At 47.5% G+C, this 20,859-nt stretch overlaps 1 protein-coding gene across 1 annotated transcript in view; it reads left to right on the forward strand.

Annotated features, from left to right (window-relative positions):
* LOC127586070 (bifunctional methylenetetrahydrofolate dehydrogenase/cyclohydrolase, mitochondrial-like) overlaps window positions 1-11,403 on the forward strand; it is a 41,756-nt gene extending 30,353 nt beyond the window's left edge. Inside the window, exons 7-8 of the mRNA XM_052043872.1 lie at window positions 4,697-4,822; window positions 11,158-11,403. Coding sequence (XP_051899832.1) covers window positions 4,697-4,822; window positions 11,158-11,273 — 242 coding nt within the window. The 3' untranslated portion in view covers window positions 11,274-11,403. The remainder of the gene's footprint in view (window positions 1-4,696; window positions 4,823-11,157) is intronic.
* Window positions 11,404-20,859: the final 9,456 nt, after the last annotated feature.

The following is a 20,859-nucleotide window of genomic DNA, read 5'->3' on the forward strand; positions in this document are numbered from 1 at the left end:
GGTAGAATCTGGGAGAGGTTGATGGGAATGTGGGGAGAATAAAATGGGATCAGTGTAAATGTTTGGTCGATAGCATGGACTGTCAATGTCTGCACACAGCTCTCACCTGCGAGCTCAATGTATTCTTATCTATGTCTGTATGTGTATCAAGTTATCAACTGTCTATTCATCCAGAGTCAGACAGAACACCACATCCAAGTTGACCCTTTTTGCTATCTATACCAATCCCATTCGCCCACATTAGGACCGCATCCTTCTGAGCCTTGCCTATTTAAGTGTCTGTCTAAATGCCTCTCAAACGTAGTGAATGTATCTGATTCGACCAACTCCTCTGGCAGTGAGTTCTAGATATCAACCACTGTGTGTGTTTTTTTTAAAAAAACCTTTCTAATACCTACCCCTCACCTTAAACCCATCCCCTCTTGTTTTTAATACCCCTCCAATATCTAACTTCTAGCTATCTGCCAATTTCACCAGTTATCTCCAAAAGAAGCATCCATGTGCATACATGTGTTTAAATTACCATGAATATTAATACAGTTTATTTAATAAGATAATGTTCACTTTGTAACATAAAAAGTTCCAGCTGGGAATGAAGTGTAACTTCACTTGGGAATCTTTGACACTTTACAATGTTTGAGTCTGCTGTCGAATGGTTGTGTGCCACAGCCCTGAACCTTGCTTTCCATGAAACTGTATCAATTAACACATTTCCATACATGCATTCAAGTGCTGTTGGGACATGAATGTTTTGGAAGCAACCATTGTGTTTACAACTTCTGTCGCATTCTGTTGAGTAAGGCTGTGAGGGAGGAGGAAGTGGGTTTCACTTGCTCACTGCTTTCAGGGGAAAAACTTGGGGATACTCCTCGTTCTCACGAATACTGATGTGTCAGAATTCCCCTGCTGTGCGTTGAATCCACTTCATGCAGTCACCTACAGTTCTGTAGCCCCTTCCATTACTCTGTGGGTGTCCCCAGAGTGTGATACAGCTATAGTGTGATCACTATTCTAATGCAGGAAACCTGACAGCCATGCTGAGCAGAGAAAGATCCCACAAATTAACAACTTGATACCAAGTGCCTCGTGTTTTGGTGATTTTATGAAATGAAACAACACAAATTGGCGGACTTGTGGACAGTGAAGATGGTTGTCAAAGGCTCCAGCAGGACATAAATCACTTGCAGATATGGGCAGAGAAGAGGCAGATGGAGTTTAATCCAGACAAGTGCAAGAGTCAGGAAATCATGTTGCAGCTGTATAAAACTTTGGTCGGGCCACATATGGAGTATTGCCTGCAGCTCTGATTGCTCCATTATGGGAAGGATGTGGAAGCTTTTGAGAGGGTGCAGAAGAGGTTCACCAGGATGCTGCCTGAATTAGAGAGTATTAGCTATAAGGGGAGGTTGGGCAAATTTCCTCTGAAGCATCAGAGATTGAGGGGAGACCTGATAGAGGTTTATATAAAAAAAAATTGAGAGGCACAGGGTAGACAGTCAGGATCTTTTTCCCAGGGTAGAAATGTCAAATATTAGAGGATATGCATTTAAGGTGAGAGGGGGAGGCTTGAAGCAGGTGTGTGGGGCAAGTTTTTACACAGAAAATGGTGGGTGCCTGGAACACGCTGCCAGGGATGGTGGTGCAAGCGGATACGATGGTGGTGTGTAAGAGGCATTTAGACAGGCGCACAAACCAGAAGGGAATGGAGGGATATGGATTGTGTACAGGCAGATGAGATTAGTTTCATTTGGCTCCCTGGTCTGCACAGACGTGGGGGGCTGAAGGGCCTGTTCCTATGCTGTACTGTTCTATGTTCTATGAATATTGGGTTGTACAGCAGGAAAAATCATTTGCCTTTCTTTAAAATAGTGACAGGGGATTGTTCACATCCAACTGTGATGCTTCCTCAGAAAGGCCGCATCAGTGACAGTGCAGCACTCCCTTGGCACAGTCTCTCCCATTGTACTTTGCTGCAATTTGATGCCAGCCTGAAGTTTGTGACTGAGTCTGGATCTGTGGAAAGAGAAACAGCTAACGTTCAGGTCAAAGACCTTCTGGGTATGTTGTACACCCAGATTCAGAGAGACCTGGGTCTACAAGGACACCCAGGTCTCTGAACATCAACACTACCTAGTCTCTCATTATTTACTAACTTGCTCTGGATCCCATGGGCTTCTGGACCAATCACCTATTTGGGACCTTATCGATGGCCTTACTGAACTCCATGTAAAGCCACATCTCCTGCCCTTCACATCTCCTTGTGTAGCTGGGTGACAGGAGCGACACAGTGGCCCAGTTGGCAGAGCAGCTGCCTCACAGCGCCAGAGACCTGGGTTCAATCCTGACCTCTGGCACTGTCTGTGTGGAGTTTGCACGCTTTCCCTGTGACCGTGTGGGTTTCCCCCGGGTGTTTCAGTCTCCTCCCACACCCCAGAGACGTGCGGGTCGGTGGGTTAATTGGCTGCTGTAAATTGCCCCTAGTGTGTGGGTGAGGGGTAGAATCTGGTGGGGGGGGAGGGTTTGATGTGAATGTGGGGAGAATAAAATGAGATTAGTGTAAATGAGTGCTTGATGGTTGCCATGGAGTCAGTGGGATGAAGGGCCTTTTTCCGTGTTGTATCTGTGACAAATTTGTGAATTCCTCTACGTTTTAAAGGCTTTATCGAAAAGAATGTTGTTCTTGGAGAGAGCCAAGCCTGCAATGGATGTTTACTTGTATCAAGCTGTACCACAGGGTAGGGTAAATAATTTGTTTCTGATACTGGCGCTAAGTAAATGCCAGAATTTGCCATGTTTATGCTCTGCTGTATTGAATTGAACATCAGTGTGGTTTACCCACAGTCTCCAAACACAAGATTCTGGCCTCCACCACCTGCTCTCGTCACACTGTTAGCACCACACTCCTATAGTTGTACAAGTTTGTAAATAAAAAAAATCTGGCAGAGCCCCGTGTCCCCCACCATCAACATCTTGAGGGTCACCACTGACCAGAAACTTAAGCAAAACAACCACATAAACACCAAGAGCAGGTCAGGGGCTGAGTACCTTGCAGCACGTGACTCACCTCCTGACACCCCATGATCTACAAGGTGATAGGCATACAGCATGGAAACAGGCCCTTCAGCCCAACTGGGCCATGCTGACCAAGTTTCCCATCTGAGCTCGTCCCAATTGTACCTGTTTTGGCCCATATTCATCTAAACCTTTCCTATCCATGGACCTGTCCACTTGTCTTTTTAAATGTTGTTAATGTACCTGCCTCAACCACTTCCTCTGGCAGCTCGTTCCACATACGGACCACCCTCTGGGTGAAAAAGGCCCCTCAGGTTCCTATTAAATCTCTCCCCTCTCACCTTAAACCTCTGCCCTCTAGTTCTTGATTGCCCAACCCTGGGAAACTGCGCGCATTCGCCCTCTCTATGCCCCTCATAATTTTATACACCTCTGTAAGGTCACCCCTTAGTCTTCTACGCTCCAACCTGCTCAACCTTCCTCCATGACTCGGTCCCTCAAGTCCTGGCAGCATCCTCGTAAATCTCTGCACCCTTACCAGCTTAATGGCACCTTTCCTATTGCAGGGTAACCAAAACTGAACACAGTTGCCTTATGAAAGCAGGTTGAGTGAACTCTGCCTTTTCTCCTTGGAGCAACGGAGGATGAGAGGTGACCTGATAGAGGTGTATAAGATGATAGGCATTGATTGTGTGGATAGTCAGAGGCTTTTTCCCAGGGCTGAAATGGCGGCCACAAGAGGACGTAGGTTTAAGGTGCAGGGGAGTAGGTATAGAGGAGATGTCAGGGGTAAGTTTTTTTACTCAGAGTGGTGAGAGCATGGAATGGGCTGCTGGCATTGTTGGTGGAGGCGGATACGATAGGGTCTTCTAAGAAACTTTTGGATAGGTACATGGAGCTGAGAAAAATAGAGGGCTATGGGTAAGCCTAGTAATTCCTAAGGTAGGGACATGTTTGGCACAGCTTTGTGGGCCGAAGGGCCTGTATAGTGCTGTAGGTTTTCCATGTTTCTACTATTCCAAATGTGGCCTCACCAACGTCTTGTACAAGTCAAAGTCATGAGTTTGATGAAGCCCTCTCTACTTGTCTGGATGAATGTAGCTCCAACATCACCATCCAGGACAAAGCAGCTGCTCAGCTGGCACCACATTCACACTCTCCCCCCCCCCCCCACCCCCCAAACACTCCTTCCCTCCCTCCACTGGTACCCATTGGCTGCTGTGTGCACCGCCCATAAAATGCACTGCAGTTACTTACCCAGGCTGCTCTGAAGGTTCTTCCCAAATCCGTGACATCTACTACCAGGAAGGGGGAGGTCAGTAGGCACAGGGAGCACCACCACCTGCAGGTTCCCCTCCAAGCCATGGATCAACCTGACTTTATAATGACTTAATATTGACTCTTCTTTCATTGTTGCTGGATCTATGTTGTGGAACTCCCTCCCCAGCAGCACTGTGGAAGCACCTTCACCAGAAGGACTGCAGCAGTTCAAGAAGGTGGCTCACCCCCACCTTCTCGAGGGCAATTAGGGATGTAACAAATGTCTCTAATGAATAAAAGTCTGAAATGATGAGAGAGGTTCCTGTCCTCTGGTTCCACGTAGTAGGGGAAGCAGTGGGCGACTTGCTTTGAGACTCGCGGCCTGAGAGGTTACAGTGATAACTAGATTATTCCTTCCTTCCAGGAATTCCAAAACTGATTACTGCTGACATGATCAAGGAGGGAACGGTTGTAATAGATGTCGGCATCAACCGCGTCCAGGATCCTGTAACGGGCAAGACCAAGTTGGTGGGAGATGCTGATTTTGAAGGTAAAAAAAGTCAGTCGAGTTTATTGTCAGATGCACAAGTCCATGTGTGCACGGGTGCAAGGAAAATCTTACTTGCAGCAGCATCACAGGCGCAGAGCATCAGATAAGCAGCATTCACAAGAAAAACATAAATTATACACAATTTTTACAAGAAAGAACGCAATTAGAACAAATAAAGCCCATTTTTAGTGCAAGGTGATCAAAGGTCATAGTGTTGCTAAACTGTAGTGATTAGGGTTGTGCCGGTTGGTTCAAGAACCGAATGGTTGAAGGGAAGTAGCTGTTCCTGAACCTGGTGGTGTGGGACTTCAGGCTTCTGTACCTCCTGCCTGATGGTAGCTGTGAGAAGATGGCACGGTTCAGATGGTGGGGAACTCAAACCAAGGGAGGAGGGTAGGGGACTGGTTTAAGCTGAGGGCCCATGGATAAGAAGTTTGCAGATGATACAATAATTGGTGGTGTGGTTGACTGTGGGGGAGGCACTGAAGTCAGGGATCCATCAGTGGTCGGTTTGGGTTGGGAAGGTGGCAAATGGAACTCATTGCAGAGCAGTGTGAGGTGACTTGTGGAGGGAGGGCCAAGAAGGCAAGGAACTGTGCAATGTGGTGGAGGGCTGAGGACCTTTGGGTCTTGTCCACACCTCCCTGAAGGTTGCAGGGTAGGTCAGTAGTTGTTAAGGAGTCCTGTGGGACATTCTCCATAACTGAGTGAAGCACAGAATGGGTGAGCAGGGAGGTGACTCTGGGACTGCACACAACGAGTGTGGGAGAACACTGGGACAGTTCTGGTCACCGCTCTATGGGAACTGGAGATGGGGGTTGTGAGAGCGCTGATCGCTTGTCACCGTGAAGAAAGATCAGATTCAGATGAGTTTATCGTCACATGAAATTCCTTGCTGGTGTGAAATTCACAGAGTAAACAGTGTACATGGTAATAAATATAACGATGAGTGCAAGACAACAGTGGTCCTCAGTACAGCAGTGCAGACTGAGGTAGTGCAGAAAGAAATTCTGAAGTGACAGGAATGAAAGAGGGTTAAAATTCCAAGAAGGTGAGATTCACTTTACAGAGTCGGGATTTGGAGCGGGACCTTTGAAAAGAAGTGAGTCTCTGTGCCTGTGCTTGTGAGTCTCAGCTTGCAAGAGACTAAACGAGGCACATTTGCAAATTGTTACTAGTTGATCGTCTTATTAACAGCAGCAAATAAATGTAAAGCAAGTCTAAGTGGAGCGGCCGTTGTGTGAGTGGGCAGTGTTAGAGTGGGGGAAGCTGAGGCTTTGGCTCAAGAGGCTTCGGGGAGAAGAGGCGAAGGTAAGTCTCTGGTAAGTTCCTTTCTTTCTTTGATTTGGTGTTCCCTTTAGTGCCAGGCCAGATTAGTGAGAATGGCTCCAGGGTCAGTGGTGTGAGATGTGGGAGTTCTGGGAGACATCCAGTCTCCCTGATAACTACATCTGCACGAGGTGCATCCAGCGGTTTTTGGGGACTGCAGCTGGATGACCTTCGGCTCCTGCGGGATACTGAGGAGTTCATAGAGCTACAGGGAGGCAGTCACTCTGGAGCTGAAGGAGGCAGGTAGCTGGGTGACTGTCAGAAGGACAGAGAATAGGCAGGTAGTGCAGAGTACCCCTGTGGCCGTTCCCCTCAATAACAGTTATTCTGCTTTGGATACTGTTGGGGGGGTGGACAACCTACAAGGGGAAAGCCACAGTGACCAACTCTCTGGCACTGAGCCTGGTTGTGTGGTGCAGAAGGGAAGGGGGGAGAAGAGGAGAGCAGTAGTGATAGGGGATTCCATAGTAAGGGGGGCAGACAGGAGATTCTGTGGACGTGAAAGAGATTCCTGGATGGTATGTTGCCTCCTGGGTGCCAGGGTCAGGAATGTCTCTGATCGGGTCCACAGCATTCGGAAGGGGGAAGGTGAACAGCCAGAGGTCGTGGTACATATTGGTACCAATGACATAGGTAGGAAAAGAGATGAGATCCTGTAGAGGGAATATGGGGAGCTAGGTAGGAAGCTGAAAAGCAGGACCTCAAGGGTAGTCATCTCTGGATTGCTGCCTGTGCCACGTGCCAGTGAGGGTAAGAATAGGATGATTTGGTAGATGAACGTATGGCTGAGAAATTGGTGCAGGGGGCAGGGTTTCATATTTGTTGATCATTGGGATCTCTTCTGGGCAAGGTATGACCTGTACAAAAGGGACGGGTTACACCTGAACTGGAGGGGGACCAATATTCTTGTGGGCAGGTTTGCTAGAGCTGTTGGGGAGGGTTTAAACTAGTTTGGCAGGGGGATGGGAACCCGAGTGATAGGTCAGAGCTTGGTTCATTTAGTGTACAAGCAGATGCAGAGTGTAGAAAGACTGTGAGGAAGGATAGGCTGTTGAACCGGCAAAACTGCAGTCAGTTGGATGGGCTGAAGTGTGTCTAATGCGAGAAGTATCAGGAACAAGGCTGATGAACTTAGAGTGTGGGTAAGTACGTGGAACTATGATGCTGTGGCCATTACAGAGACTTAGCTGTTGCAAGGGCAGGAATGGCTGCTGGATATTCCGGGGTTTAGAGGTTTTAAAAGGGACAGGGACGGAGGTAAAAGAGGTGGGGGAGTGGCTTTGCTGATCAGGGACAGTGTCACAGCTGCAGAAAGGGAGGATGTCCTGGAGGGATCATCTACTGAGTCAGTGTGGGTGGAAGTCAGAAACAGGAAGGGAGCGATAACTCTGTTGGGAGTATTCTACAGACCCCCCAATAGTAGCAGAGACACTGAGGAGCAGATCGGGAGGCAGATTGTGGAGAGAGGTGCAGAAGTAACAGGGTTGTCGTCATGGGTGATTTTTAACTTTCCTAATATTGATTGGCACCTCCTTAGTGTAAAGGGGATAAATGGGGCAGAGTTTGTTAGGTGTCCAGGAAGGATTCCTGACACAGTATGTGGACAGGCTGACTAGAGTGAGCTAGGGCTTTTCACTTTGGAGAGGAGGAGGATGCGAGGTGACTTGATAGAGGTGTACAAGATAAGAGGCATAGATCGAGTGGACAGTCAGACTTTTTCCCAGGACGACAGTAGCTAACATGAGGGGACATCATTTTAAGGTGATTGGAGGAAGGTATAAGGAGGATGTCAGGGGTAAGTTTTTTACACAGTGGTGGGTGTGTGGAATGCACTGCCAGCACAGGTTGTGGGGTCAGATACATTAGGGACATTTAAGAGACTCTTAAACACATGAATGATAGAGAAATAGGGGGTGATGTGGGAGGGAAGGGTTAGATAGAGCAGGGTAAAATGTCAGCACAACATTGTGGGCCGAAGGGCCTGTACTGTGCTGTAGTGTTCTATGTTCTAAGGTGGCAGCACCACCGGGAAGGGGATGTGAGAGAGGTGACTGGTTCAGGAGTCTGACAGCAGTGGGGATACAGCTGTTCCTGAGTCTGGACGTCTGGGCTTTTGAGCTCCTGTATCTTCTCCCAGAAGGTAGAAGAGAAAAGGCAATGGCCGGGGGGGCAGATACCCTTGCCGATACAGTCAGCCTTCCTGAAGCAGTGCACGGTGAATGCACTGGAAGGAAGGAAGTGAGGAGCTTGTGACGAACTGGGCAGCTCTGCATTATTTATGCCTGTGCCAGCCCTTCGAGAGTCTCCGATCACTCTCCCCACAGCCCTTCTCGTCTTTGCTCCAGCTATCCCTGCAATTCCCTTTTGAGATGTTACCGGGACCCAATGATGTTACTGGGACCGGAGGTCTTGAGTTACAAGGAGAGACGGGACAGGCTGGGACTGTCCTCCCTGCAGCGAAGGAGGCTGAGGGGTGACCCTTCCAGAGGTTTATAAAATCAGGAGGGGCATCGATAAGGTGGACAGTCAGTCTTCCCCCTCAGGGTAGGGGAGTCTGAAACTCCAGGGCACAGGTAGAAGGTGAGAGGGGAAAGATTTAAAGGGGACCTGAGGGGCAACTTTTTCACACGGTGGTGGGTGTGTGGAATGAGCTGTCAGAGGAGGTGGTGGAGGCAGGTACAGTTAGTGTTTAAAAGACATTTGAACAGGTACATGGATAGGAAAGGTTTAGAGGGATACAGGCAAATGGGACTAGCTCAAGTGGACAAGTTGGTCGGCATGGTTGAGGGACCGAAGGGCCTGTTTCCATTCTGTAATACTCTGAGACTCTCTGAATCGTCTGAGTGAAGAAGTTTCTTCCCTCAGCCCTAATTGGCAAGCACATCACCTCTCTACTTCTGGACTCCGGTCTGCATTGACTTTTGCAGTTCCACAGGGATCTCCTAATGCTTTGTGACCACAGAACCACTCCACTCAATGTTTCTCTTATCCACCCACCTGCCCCCCCCCACCACAGGACCACCCTCCCACCACAGGAGATCACTTCTGGAGCAACCATTATTAAACCTGTTTCAATATCAAGTACGTAAAGAGGAACCAGGGCAGAGTCATGCATTGGGAGGTTCGTGTATCTGAGCAAGAGATTGGATTCCCAGATATCCAAACTCCATACCAGTCTCTCAACAGTAGGACCTTTTATCTTGACTTGTAGCTCTGACTGTCATTTGCTTTCATACAATAGTTCTTCAGGTTTTATCAGCAGCACAAGGTGGGGAGAGAAGGCTGTTCTTGCGCACACCTTTTATCACCCCTGTAGGTTCTCGCACTCTGTCTGAACTCGGAGAACTGACCTGACGACTTCCAAATGAGGTGTGTTTTTATGAACTTTGAAGAATGTTTAACAGAACCTTTCATTAAAAGCTGATCTTGTTTCTCTCCCTTTCCCTGAGAGCAGTCACTGGGATATGTTCCATTCTTGCCCCATCTCCTCCTACTTCCTTCTGCCACTCGGCCCATCGAGTCGGTGCAGACTTCCAGAGCTATCCCATCATTCCCATTTCTCTGCTTATTTCCCTGTAACCTCTTCTGTCTTACAATACCCCTCCTGGCTAATGATCCCAGATCAGACAGCACTGGAATAATGTTGTCACCAGTTGCCCTGGATCTTGGATGTTTAAAGGATTGCAACAAAGTTCCTCAAATGAAATAAAAACACTTGTATTTATATACAGACCCCCCAGGATATGAACACCTGGCTCTTGGGCTGTACTCCTTGGAGTTCAGAAGATTACCACATCTACTCTGTCCAAGCCTTTTAACATTTGAAATGTCTCTGAGATGCCCCCTCAAAGTTGTTCCCCATGGTAGGGGAGTCTAGTACAAGAGGGCACGACTTCCGGATTGAAGGGCACCCATTCAGAACAGAGATGCGGTGAAATGTCTTTAGCCAGAGAGTGGTGAATCCGTGGAATTTGTTGCCACGGGTGGCTGTGGAGGCAAAGTCATTGGGTGTATTTAAGGCAGAGATTGATAGGTATCTGAGTAGCCAGGGCATCAAAGGTTGTGGTGAGGAGGAAGGGGAGTGGGGCTAGATGGGAGAATGGATCAGCTCATGATAGAATGGCAGAGCAGACTCGATGGGCCGAATAGCTGACTTCTGCTCCTTTGTCTTATGGACACTTCTACATACAAACAAGCTCCCATAATATTATTAAATTCAAAATTCCAATGTATGCATATGTATTCATTCTTACAAAGACAGAACTAGTTTCCTCTCTCTCTGCCTTTGATAATTGTTCTTTATTATTAATGTTTTGATGCCATTGATTACAAAACTGGAGGTATGGTTAATATAGCAAGTGAATTTTGTGTAGTTTCTAACTAATGGACAAAATCAACTCATGGATGTCTGTTTAAAGAAAAAACTGAGCAGGAAACAAGATGCTGGAGGAACTCAGCAGGTCAGGCAGCATCTGTGGAGGGAAATGGATGGTCGATGTTCTGTGTTGAGACCCTTCATCTGGAGGGTGGGGTACTGATGACCCTCTGTGTTCCTGCTTATCTCCCTCTAGCACCCCTCTCCACCTTCCTCACCCCTCTCCATCTGCCTCTGTGTTTACTCTACCTCCATCTATCACCCACCTGCCCCCACCCCCTTCCCCACCCCCACCACCTGGTGCAAACTGCCCATCATCTTTCACCCCTCCTCAGTCCACCAATCAGCTCTGGCCCCTCTCCCCCCACCCCCCCTCTCCTCTTTACACCGGCCATCTCCTCTCTCCACTCTGTCCTGGTGAAGGGTCTCGACCCAAAATGTCGACAATTCCTTTCCCTCCACAGATGCTGCTCGACTCAAGAGTTCCGCCAGCAGTTTCTAGTCTGTGTCTGTAAAAACGGAACCAGTTTGTTACCCAGAAGGCCTGTAGCGTGGGCCTCTCCAATCCCATCCTACCTCACAGCCATTGCTGCTCTTTGGAAATGGTAAAGATGCTGTGTCCTCCTCGCAGAGATCAAGAAGAAGGCGAGTTATGTTACGCCTGTCCCTGGCGGGGTGGGGCCGATGACTGTAGCAATGCTCCTGAAGAACACTCTGATCGTGGCCAAGAAGTCTGTAACCTACTGAAGACGAGCCCAAGGCATCAACTGAAGCAGTCCCTCTCCCACCGTGGAGCATAGTTTAAGTTATTATATAAAAGATATTTTTGTTAACTATATTTGTAATTGCTGGAAGCTGTCACACGTGTGATGTTTACTTCATGTTGTGTTCTGGAGCTGGGGACACCCCGACAGCTCCCTACTCCCAGTCATTGCATCTGCTGCACGTTGGGTTCTATCATCCACGGAAGCATCGGTTGTCCTGTTGTTGCTGCTGTGTCATTCCGAGGGGGCTACGCCCCGGACCCTGCGGGGGGTGGGGGGGTGGTTTCTGGTTTCCTTCCACATCCCAGAGACGTGCCGGTTGGTAGGTTAGTTGGCCGCTGTGTGGGTGAGGGGTAAAATCTCAGGAGTTGGTGGGAATGTGGGGAGAGTAAAATAGGATGGGTGTAAATGGGTAGTTGATGGTCGGCATGGACTCGGTGGGCCGAAGGGCCTGTTTCCGTGCTGTATGACGCTACAACTGGTAGTTTAGTTGAAGTTGCTGTGATGTTAATACCAACTCTTTGCATTTATAAAGCACCTTTAGCCTGATAACATCACCAGATGCTTTACAGGAATGTTATTTTTGGCACTGGGAGATATTTGGACAGATAACCAAAAGATTGTCTGGGGAGACAAGGACACAGTTGGAGAGGCTTCAGGAGTTAAATTCAGGGGTCATTGAGAAGGAGAGATGAATTAGTAACCAAATTATCTCTGGGTGTTTGTGGTTTTCCTTGAAGCTTGTGATTGTTGCTGGGTGGTTGGTAGCTTAGCTAGAATATTGAAGAGGTTACGATTCAGTTGTAGGTAGTTACATCCAGTGTTCATGCAGACAGCTGACAATGGATCCCATCCCACAATAGCACAGAGACTGGAGAAGCTGGGGTTCTCCTTCGAGCAGAGGGGGTCAGGAGTAGGTGTGACATTGGTGGTCAAAATCAGGAAGGGATTCACTGAGAATAAACGAGGAAAAATTGTCCCCAGTGGAAGGAGGGAGAGTAACCAGAGGACACGGAGTGACTGATTGGGAAAAAGGACCAGTGGGGATGGGGGAATGGCTTTGGCTTTAACTGCGAGGGTGGAAGCAGTTCCAACTGGACCCTCCAGAAAAGGTTTGTGTGAATATTTCAAAGGCAAAGCAGTGGTGCAGCAGGTAGTGTTGCTACCTCACAGCTCCAGTGACCTGGGTTTAATCCTGCCCTCTGGTTCTGTCTTTGTGGAGTTTGCACACTCTCCCTGTGACTGTGGGTTTCCCCCCAGGTGCTCCGGTTTCCTCCCACATCCCAAAGATGTGTGGCTCAGTTGATTGGCCATTGTAAATTACTGCCTAGTGCAGATAGGTGACGGGGAATTGATGGGGCTATGAGAGGGTCTATGACATAATTGGAATGGGATTGCTGTAAGAGCTAGCATAGACTCGATGGCCAGAGCAGCCTTCCTTGTTGTGAGGAAATATGAAGATTTGCAAGGTGCTGAGGATCTGTCAGGGGGAGAGACTAACTGGATCATTCAGCTGCCTTTGTGCATTGCTGATGTTCAAATATCCTCAGTTGATCTATTTTGGAGCAGGTTTGTTCATTAATTGGTAAATGTGAGACAACAGTGGTACTTGCCCAGGCTGTTCTGCCAACACTTCCTAGACTGTGATCTTTACAGGGAGAAGGACAAGGGCAGTGGGTATAGGGGACACCACCACCTACAGATACACATCCTGACTTGGGAACGTCTCGCCAGTCCCTCACCGTCACTGGGTCGAAATCCTGGAACTCCCTCCCCAACAGCACTGTGGGAGCACCATCACCAGGAGAAGCTCACATCATCCACTCAGGGCAGTTAGGGATGGATATTAGGTGCTGGCCTTTTACAATAAGAAGGATGAGTGTTGGGCAATGACCAATTGCATCAGTTTTGTCAAATCATTGATCTTCATCTGATAACAATTGATTAAAGTCATATCTATGCAATGTTAAAACCAGAACATGGTGTCTGTTTAATGTTGCAGTTGTTGCTCAGTTACCCCTCTCCCATTGGGTATTTCTACCAGCTTCACAAACAATTTATATATCAACATCTATCTGTCTCCATTTTATAATCCTTAATTATCCCATCCCCTCTCCAAGACACAAATTTGCTGATCCATCAAATAGCCCCCAATCTTGACAGCTTTCTGGAGATGTAGATCTCCAGTGATGTCACTGGGTGGCTGGTCCATCACTTAGTTAATCCCCCAACCAGTGAAAATAGTTACTCTTGACACAATTAAATCCTTTAAAACATTGTACCTCACCAGTTGGACCTCCCTTAACCTTGTACAGTTGAAGGAATATCAGACTTGTGTTGTAACCAATCCAGGGCCCACATGACTCATTCCGTGCACTCGGTGTATGGAGAATTGGGGAGGTGCCTAATAAGATCAGGTGTGGCTGGGTGATCAGTGGGGTACCTGAACTCTGATGCAGGGTGCTGGAGAAGGTGTTTGGCACGCTGGCCTTCATCAGTGGGAGCATTGTGTACAGGAGTTGGGAGGTTATGCTGCAACTGTTCAAGTTGTTGGTGAGACAACACTTGGTATTGTGTGGTTCTGGTCACCCAGCTGTAGGGAGGATGTGATTAAGTCGGAGACGGTGCAAAAAAGATACACGAGGATGTTGCCGGGACTGGAGGGCTTCAGTTATGAGGAGAGACCAGATAGGCTGGGACTATTCTCCCTGGAGCGAAGGAGGCTGAGGGGTGACCTTATAGAGGCTTATAAAATCATGAGGGGCGTGGATAAGGTGGATGTTCTTTTCCCCGGACTAGAGTTTAAAATTAGAGGCCACAGGTTTAAGGTGAGTGGGGAAAGAATTAAAGGGAACCTGAGGGGCAACTATCTCACACAGTGGGTATATGGATCGAGCTGCCAGAAGAAGTTGTAGAGGGGTCCATGGATAGAAAAGGTTTAGAGGGATTTGGGCCAAACACAGGCAAACGGGGCCAGCTCAGGTAGGCACCTTGGTCAGCATAGAGGAGTTGAGCGAAAGGGCCTGTTTCCGTGCTCTATGACTATGAGGTGTCTGTAACCTGGAGACTGGAGGTCAAAAACCCACAGGTGAACACATAATGATTGATACATCACTTGGTGTTGACAATTAAATACCTGAACATCTTCTGTTTCAGTATTAATTCATTCCATAGAACAGTACAGGAACAGGCCCTTTAGCCCACAATGTTGTGCTGAACTAATTAGAATAGTAATTAAATGCCCAACTAAACTAATCCCTTCTGCCTACACAATGTCCATACCCCTTCCCTTACCCCATTCTCTGCACAGACGTGCCTCTTAAACACCTCTATCGTATCTGCCTCCACCACCACCCCTGGCAGTGTGTTCCAGGCACCCACCTCTCTGTAAACAAAAAAAGAAACTTGCCCTGCATGTTTCCTTTGAACTTATTGCCTCTCACCTTAAATACGTGCCCTCTAGTATTAGATATTTCAACCCTGAAGGTAAAGATACCGGCTGTCTGTGCCTCTCATAATCTTATGACCTTCTGTCAGGTCTTGCCTCAGCCTCTGCCGCTCCAGGGAGAACAACCCATGTTTGTCCAACCCATGTGTGCATTTATGATCACGTGAACCTTGGGGGATGCTCATGGGTCCGAAGGCAGCCATATCTGACCCCAAAACACCACAAAAGGATCAGTGCGCATGGTGCGTAGAATGGAAGAGGAGCGGCGATGGGGCGGGACAGTGGGCAAGTCCCGAAGTACAGAAGGGGTTCGATGGGCCCAACGGCCTCCTGCCTGTGGAAGGATTTCTATTTCTATTGCACTTTATGCTACCTTGGGGAGCCCCAAAACCAATACAGTTCTTCATCCCACAGCACAGCACATTGGGCATGGTCACAGAAAGAGAGGCAGACAGCAGCACAGCAAGATCCCACAAGCAGCATGTTGATAACGATAGGATCATTTTTTTTAAAGTTACGTAGCCTGTAGGGTAACTATTTCCTCAGGAGGTGGGGAATAGCTCCTCATTTCTTTTCCTTCTCATTCTTGGGATAGGTGTTGTTTACATTTCAGAATTCCGTACTGTATCATTCAATAAAGGATTCTGGATGGAGGCTGCAGAAGAGGTGCCTGTGATAGAGCAACCACTGGCCTTTTGAAGGTTAAACTAATTGGTGTTTCTGAGGCTTGGTGGGACAAGGGTGCTGGAGAGGACCTCACAGAGACCAACGCTCCCTGGGGTTCTTGCTCTGTGTCATTTTAACAGGGGCTGCATTCTGATGGTCAGAGTCATACAGCTTGAAACAGCCTCTTTGGCCCAACTCGTCCATGTTGAGCTGGTCCCATCTGCCCACGTTTGGCCCACAGGCTACTGAATCCCCGAGATAAACCCCTTACTTAAAGAATACACCTCACTGAAATCTGGTCAGACCCAGGAATGGGACAACTTCTGGATCACAAACAAGATAAGATTTCTTTATCAGTCACATGTACATCAAAACACAGTGAAATGCATCTTCTGGGGGCAGCCCGCAAGTGTCGCCACGCTTCCGGCGCCAACATAAGATGCCCACAACTTCCTAACTCGTACATCTTTGGAATGTAGGAGGAAACCGGAGCACCAGGAGGAAGCCCACGCAGTCACGGGGAGAACGTACAAACTCCTTACAGACAGCGGTCGGAATTGAACCCGGGTTGCTGGTGCTGTAATAGTGTTACACTAACTGCTACACTACCATGACAGCAAAATCAAAGAGATTTTGGAACAAAAGTTGGGTAGATATTCACCCTCACTCCCTCATTTCCCTCACTGTAAACAGGTGATGGGACAGAGTTTGTAGTTGTACCCTGGTACTGAACTTTTCATTCCAAGGACTACCACAGTCATGCGCTCAGTGTCTGGACGTGACTGATCTTTGCCATCTTCGCAAGAGGCAACTAGTGGGTGGATATCAGATGCCAGCAAAAGCCACAGCCCAAGGATAATTTTTAAAACCTTGGAACATATGATGGCATGCAGCCAAATCGAAACCATCCACTTAATGTGCTGCAGTTACTCACCCAGGTACTTCCCAACCCCTCAGTCTCCGTGGACAGGGGCAGTAACTGCATGGGGAACACCACCACCTGCAAGTTCCCCTCCAAGTCACACACCTTCCTGCCTTGGAACTGAATCATCATTCCTTCATCCACTGCAGGGTCTAAATGGTGAAACTCCCTCCCCAACAGCACTGACGTTTGCTGGGTTTGTGGGTGTTTGCAAACACTAACTGTTCATCACAGAACCGCTGGCATTTCACAACTGGTTCCAGCCCACTACTGAACAGGTTTCATCGTGTTAGCTGTTGGTATAACAGATCATCTGGCACTGAACACTTCTTGGAAGAAGCAGTGAAAGGACTGTAAATTAGGAACATTTGTCAGTTAAATTAATCTTTAAATGATGCGGGGAAACTGCTGGGTTGCTTCCCTGAGGGGGTTTGTTGTTTAAGGGAATGACAGTAGAGCTGAATTTTGATAGCACCTTTCAGAGTCTCAGACACCCCCCCCCCCCCCCATAGCCAAGGAAACCCATTTTACTGCCAGCTCCCTGTAACAGCAGGGAGGTAATGAGTGGATGTTGCCTCAGGGGTAACTGAGGTGGGAGTGTAGGATGGGGTTGGTCCCTACCCTGCTCTCCCTAAAATAGGGGCATCATTTTAAGGGGGGGGGAGCTGTTGCTAATGGTATTGGGGAGGGTTTCAACTATCTTGGGACCTCAAAAGGGATTAAGGAAGGAGAGAAAGAAAGTGGAAAGAAGGTTAAAAAAGTAGAAAGTAAAATAGCAAAAACAAAGTGAAACAACAAAGGCGTCAAAGTCAAAGGCATGGACCAGTTGGGCCGAAGAGCCTGTTTCTGTGCTGTATGACTCCACAGAAAACTGTTACAGAATCACATGATTAAGCCGTTGTATCTGAATAAATCCACAAAATAAGTTGCACAAAAAATTCCTTTGAGACAGGAAAAGCCAACACGAAAATGTACTCATCTATGACTGAAAAATTAAAGAGAGTATTAAATCCAAGACAGAGGCTTATAAAACTGACGGAGCTAGCAGTAGACACAAGAGATTCTGTGGATGCTGGAACCTAGAGCAACACACACAGTACTGGAGGAACTCGGCAGGTCAGGCAGCACCTATGGAGAGAAGTAAACAGTCAACGGTTCGGGTCGAGACCCTTCGTCAGGACGCTCTGCATTCTTGACATTCTGCATTCTGTTATTGTTTTTCCCTTGTAGTATTTTGATGCACCAATGTGATGAAATGATCTGTATGAATGGCATGCAAAACAAAGTTTTTCACTGTACCTCGGTACGTGTGACGATAATAAACTCGTTCAGCAAAGGAGGACCAAGGAATTAATAAGGAAAAGAGAGATAAAACCTGGGAGTAGACTGGAGAGAAACATTGGGATGTAAAAGGGAAAAGGCCAGTGAGAGGAAGTGTGGGCCCCTGACAGAGACAGGAGAGTTCGGAATGGCAGTGGATTTAAACAATTACTTTGTGTCTGTCTTCATGGAAGAAAACACACAAAACCTGCCAGAATTAAATGTATAGAAGGAAGTATTGAAGGAACTAAGTATAGGTCAAAAAAAATTGTCCTAGAGGTGTTGGTGAGACCAAAAGTTGTTAAATCCCAAGGACCAGATGATTCACATCCAGAAACTTTGAGAGAGGTGACTGTAGTGGGTGCTCTGGTTACCAGCTTCCAAGCTACTATAGGTTCTGGAGTTGACCCTGTGGATTGTAGGGAAGCAAACTTGACTTTCTTATTTTAAAAAAAGGAAGAAGAGGGAAAACAGGAAACGACTGACCTGTTATCCTAACGTCAGTAGTAGGGAAGATGCTGGAATCTGTAGTGTAGTAGTAGAACACCCTGAAATGAATAACAGGATTGAGCATGGATCGATGAAAGGAAGATCATGTTTGACTAATCTACTGGAGTTCTTTGAGGATGTGACCAGTAGAATAGATAAGGGGGAAATAGTGAAGGTCTTTCATAAGGTTTTGCACAGGAAGCTGGTCAACAAGATTAGAGCACGTGGAACTGGGAGCGAGGTACTGACATGGATTGAGAATTGGTCATTCAACAGATATCAAAGAGTGGAAAGAAACAGATCTTTCTCAGGTTGGCAGCCGTGTCTAGTGGGGATCAGTGCTGGGGACCCCAGCTGTTCCTGATCTATATCTAAACGTCAAATTACCAAGTTTGTTGATGATACTAAACTAGGTGGTACCATGAGTGGGGGGGAGGGTGGAAAGAGGCTTCAAGGGGGTGTGGACAAGCTGACTAAGTGGGTGAGGATGAGGCAGGTGAAAGATAAAGTGGGAAATGTAAGGTCATCCACAAAGCTGCACAAAACTAAAGCCGAGTGTTTGTTAAATGGTGAGAGCCTGGGTAGTGTTGGTTCAAAGGGATTTGGGTGTGCTTCTACACCAGTCACCAAAAGCCAACATGTAGAAGCCATGAACGATTAAGAGAGTAAATGACTTGTTAGCCTTTATTTTGAGAGGAGTTGAAAACCAGAAAGTTTAATCTAATTGAGCCTTGGTGAGACTGTACCTGGAATATTGTGGACAGTGTTTATCTCCTCACCTAAAAAAGATAGACTTGGCATAGAAGGAGTACCACAGAGGGTCACCAGATTGGTTCCAGGGACGGTAGGTTTGTTGTACAAAGAAAGATTGAGACCTGTCACTGTGCTCTCTAGAGTTTAGAGGAATGAGAGGAGATCTCATCAATAACAGGCTGGAAGCAGGGTGAATGTTTCCCCAGCTGAGGAATCTGGGACAAGGGGTCACAGTCTCAGGATAAAGGGTCAGCCATTTAGGACTGAGATAAGGAGAATGTCTTCACTCAGAGGGTGGTGAATCTTTGGAACTCTCTCTCCAGTGGGGCTCTGACAGTTCATTTATGGCAGAGATTGGTAGATTTCTGGATATGAAAGGAATCAAGGGATGTGAGGACAGTGCGGGAAAGTGGAGCTGAGGCAAAAGATCTCGATGGAGACACGAGAGACTGCAGATGCAGGAATCTGGAGCAACACACAAAAAGCTGGAGGAACTCAGCAAGGTTCACCTGGCCTCGACTCGAAACGCCGACCGTCCACTCCCCCCCGCAGATGCTGCCTGTCCTGTTGAGTTCCTCCAGCATCTTGGGTGTTGCTCCCTGATCTCGATGAACAGACTGCTGTTTCTTACGTTCTTATGAAGCAAGGGGCTGGGTTGTTTAGGGTTCGGAGATTAAGGAGAGCTATTGTGGCTTGTTGCTGGCAATTGCCGTATGAATGGTTCCAATGTTACAGTCAACATGAAGGTTATTTTGTGGACACTTCTATTTACCCCACTTGGTACCTGTATTACCCCAGACCAGTCTATTTCACTCCCTGTACACTTGGACTGGTCCAGAATCATGCTGCCTGTGTCCTAAACCACTGTGTTTCTACTTATATTTAACAGCTTAGAATGATCGGGGACAAAGTACACAGGAACAGAAAAAGGCCATTCAGCCCCTTGAGGTTGTTCTACTGTTCAATCAAGCCATAGCTGATTTATATCTAACTCTAGTTACCAAGCTTACTTCCATTAGCAGCGACACCCTTGCCCAAAAAAATTCCATTGATGTCAGTGGTTAAAAGAGAAAATGTAGGAAAGACTCAGTGAGTCAGGCCGTGTCTGTCGAAGGAGAAACAGTGAACGTTTCAGGTCTGGCACCTTCATCAGAACTTAACGCCACTCAGGGTGGACAAGGAAAAGGAGATGGATGGAAATCCTATTGGAGAGCAGAAGGGAACCTCGTCAAAGTTTTCATTGAAGTGGCAGAATTTAACACTACATGAAAATCATTAAAACTGGTGATAGAAATCTGAGACAAAAACAGAAGCTTCTGGAAACAATCAGCAGGTCAGGCAGCATCTGTGGAGAGAGAAACAGCTAACACTTCAGGTGCAGGACCCTTCGTCAGAACTGACGAAAGGCTGACCAATATGTGACCTGATCCTGAAAGAGCTCAAACCTCAGGAGTCTTTATACGGCCAAGACCCAGAAGGCAGTCACAGGATTCTGATCCCTAATCTGCTGACACCAGAGATCTCCGGAAGGGACTGTCAAAAGCAACAGCTTTTACTGCTTCAGCAGAATTACAAGCTGGTGTGGTAAGTTGGTACAGGGGTTTGGTTTCTGCTCGTGGGACAATAGGCAACAGGAGATGGAACAGGGCTTGGTTCGAGTTGGGGCACAGGCAACTGTCAGCAGGAAATGCACTGAACAAATCTTTGCTCAGCCCACTTCCTTTGGTCCTTTGTGACTTTGCTTTGGGAGTTGCCCTGAATCTGGTGAAATGCACAAATGGATTACCTTGTATCGCCCATATGACAGATCCTGCCCCAGGGCAGTTGGGACTCTGTACAAGTTGCCGAGTCTGGACCTGCTGCCAAGCTCCCTAAGATCAGAATGTGGGCTGAGCTCCAGCTCCCTGACGTATTGGTGACTCACTGCTTTGAACAAGTTTAAGTACAGGTAGATCAGCTGGTCCGAACACA

The sequence above is a fragment of the Pristis pectinata genome, chromosome 2, assembly GCF_009764475.1.
Source record: "Pristis pectinata isolate sPriPec2 chromosome 2, sPriPec2.1.pri, whole genome shotgun sequence".
In the NCBI taxonomy this organism is placed as follows: Eukaryota; Metazoa; Chordata; class Chondrichthyes; order Rhinopristiformes; family Pristidae; genus Pristis; species Pristis pectinata.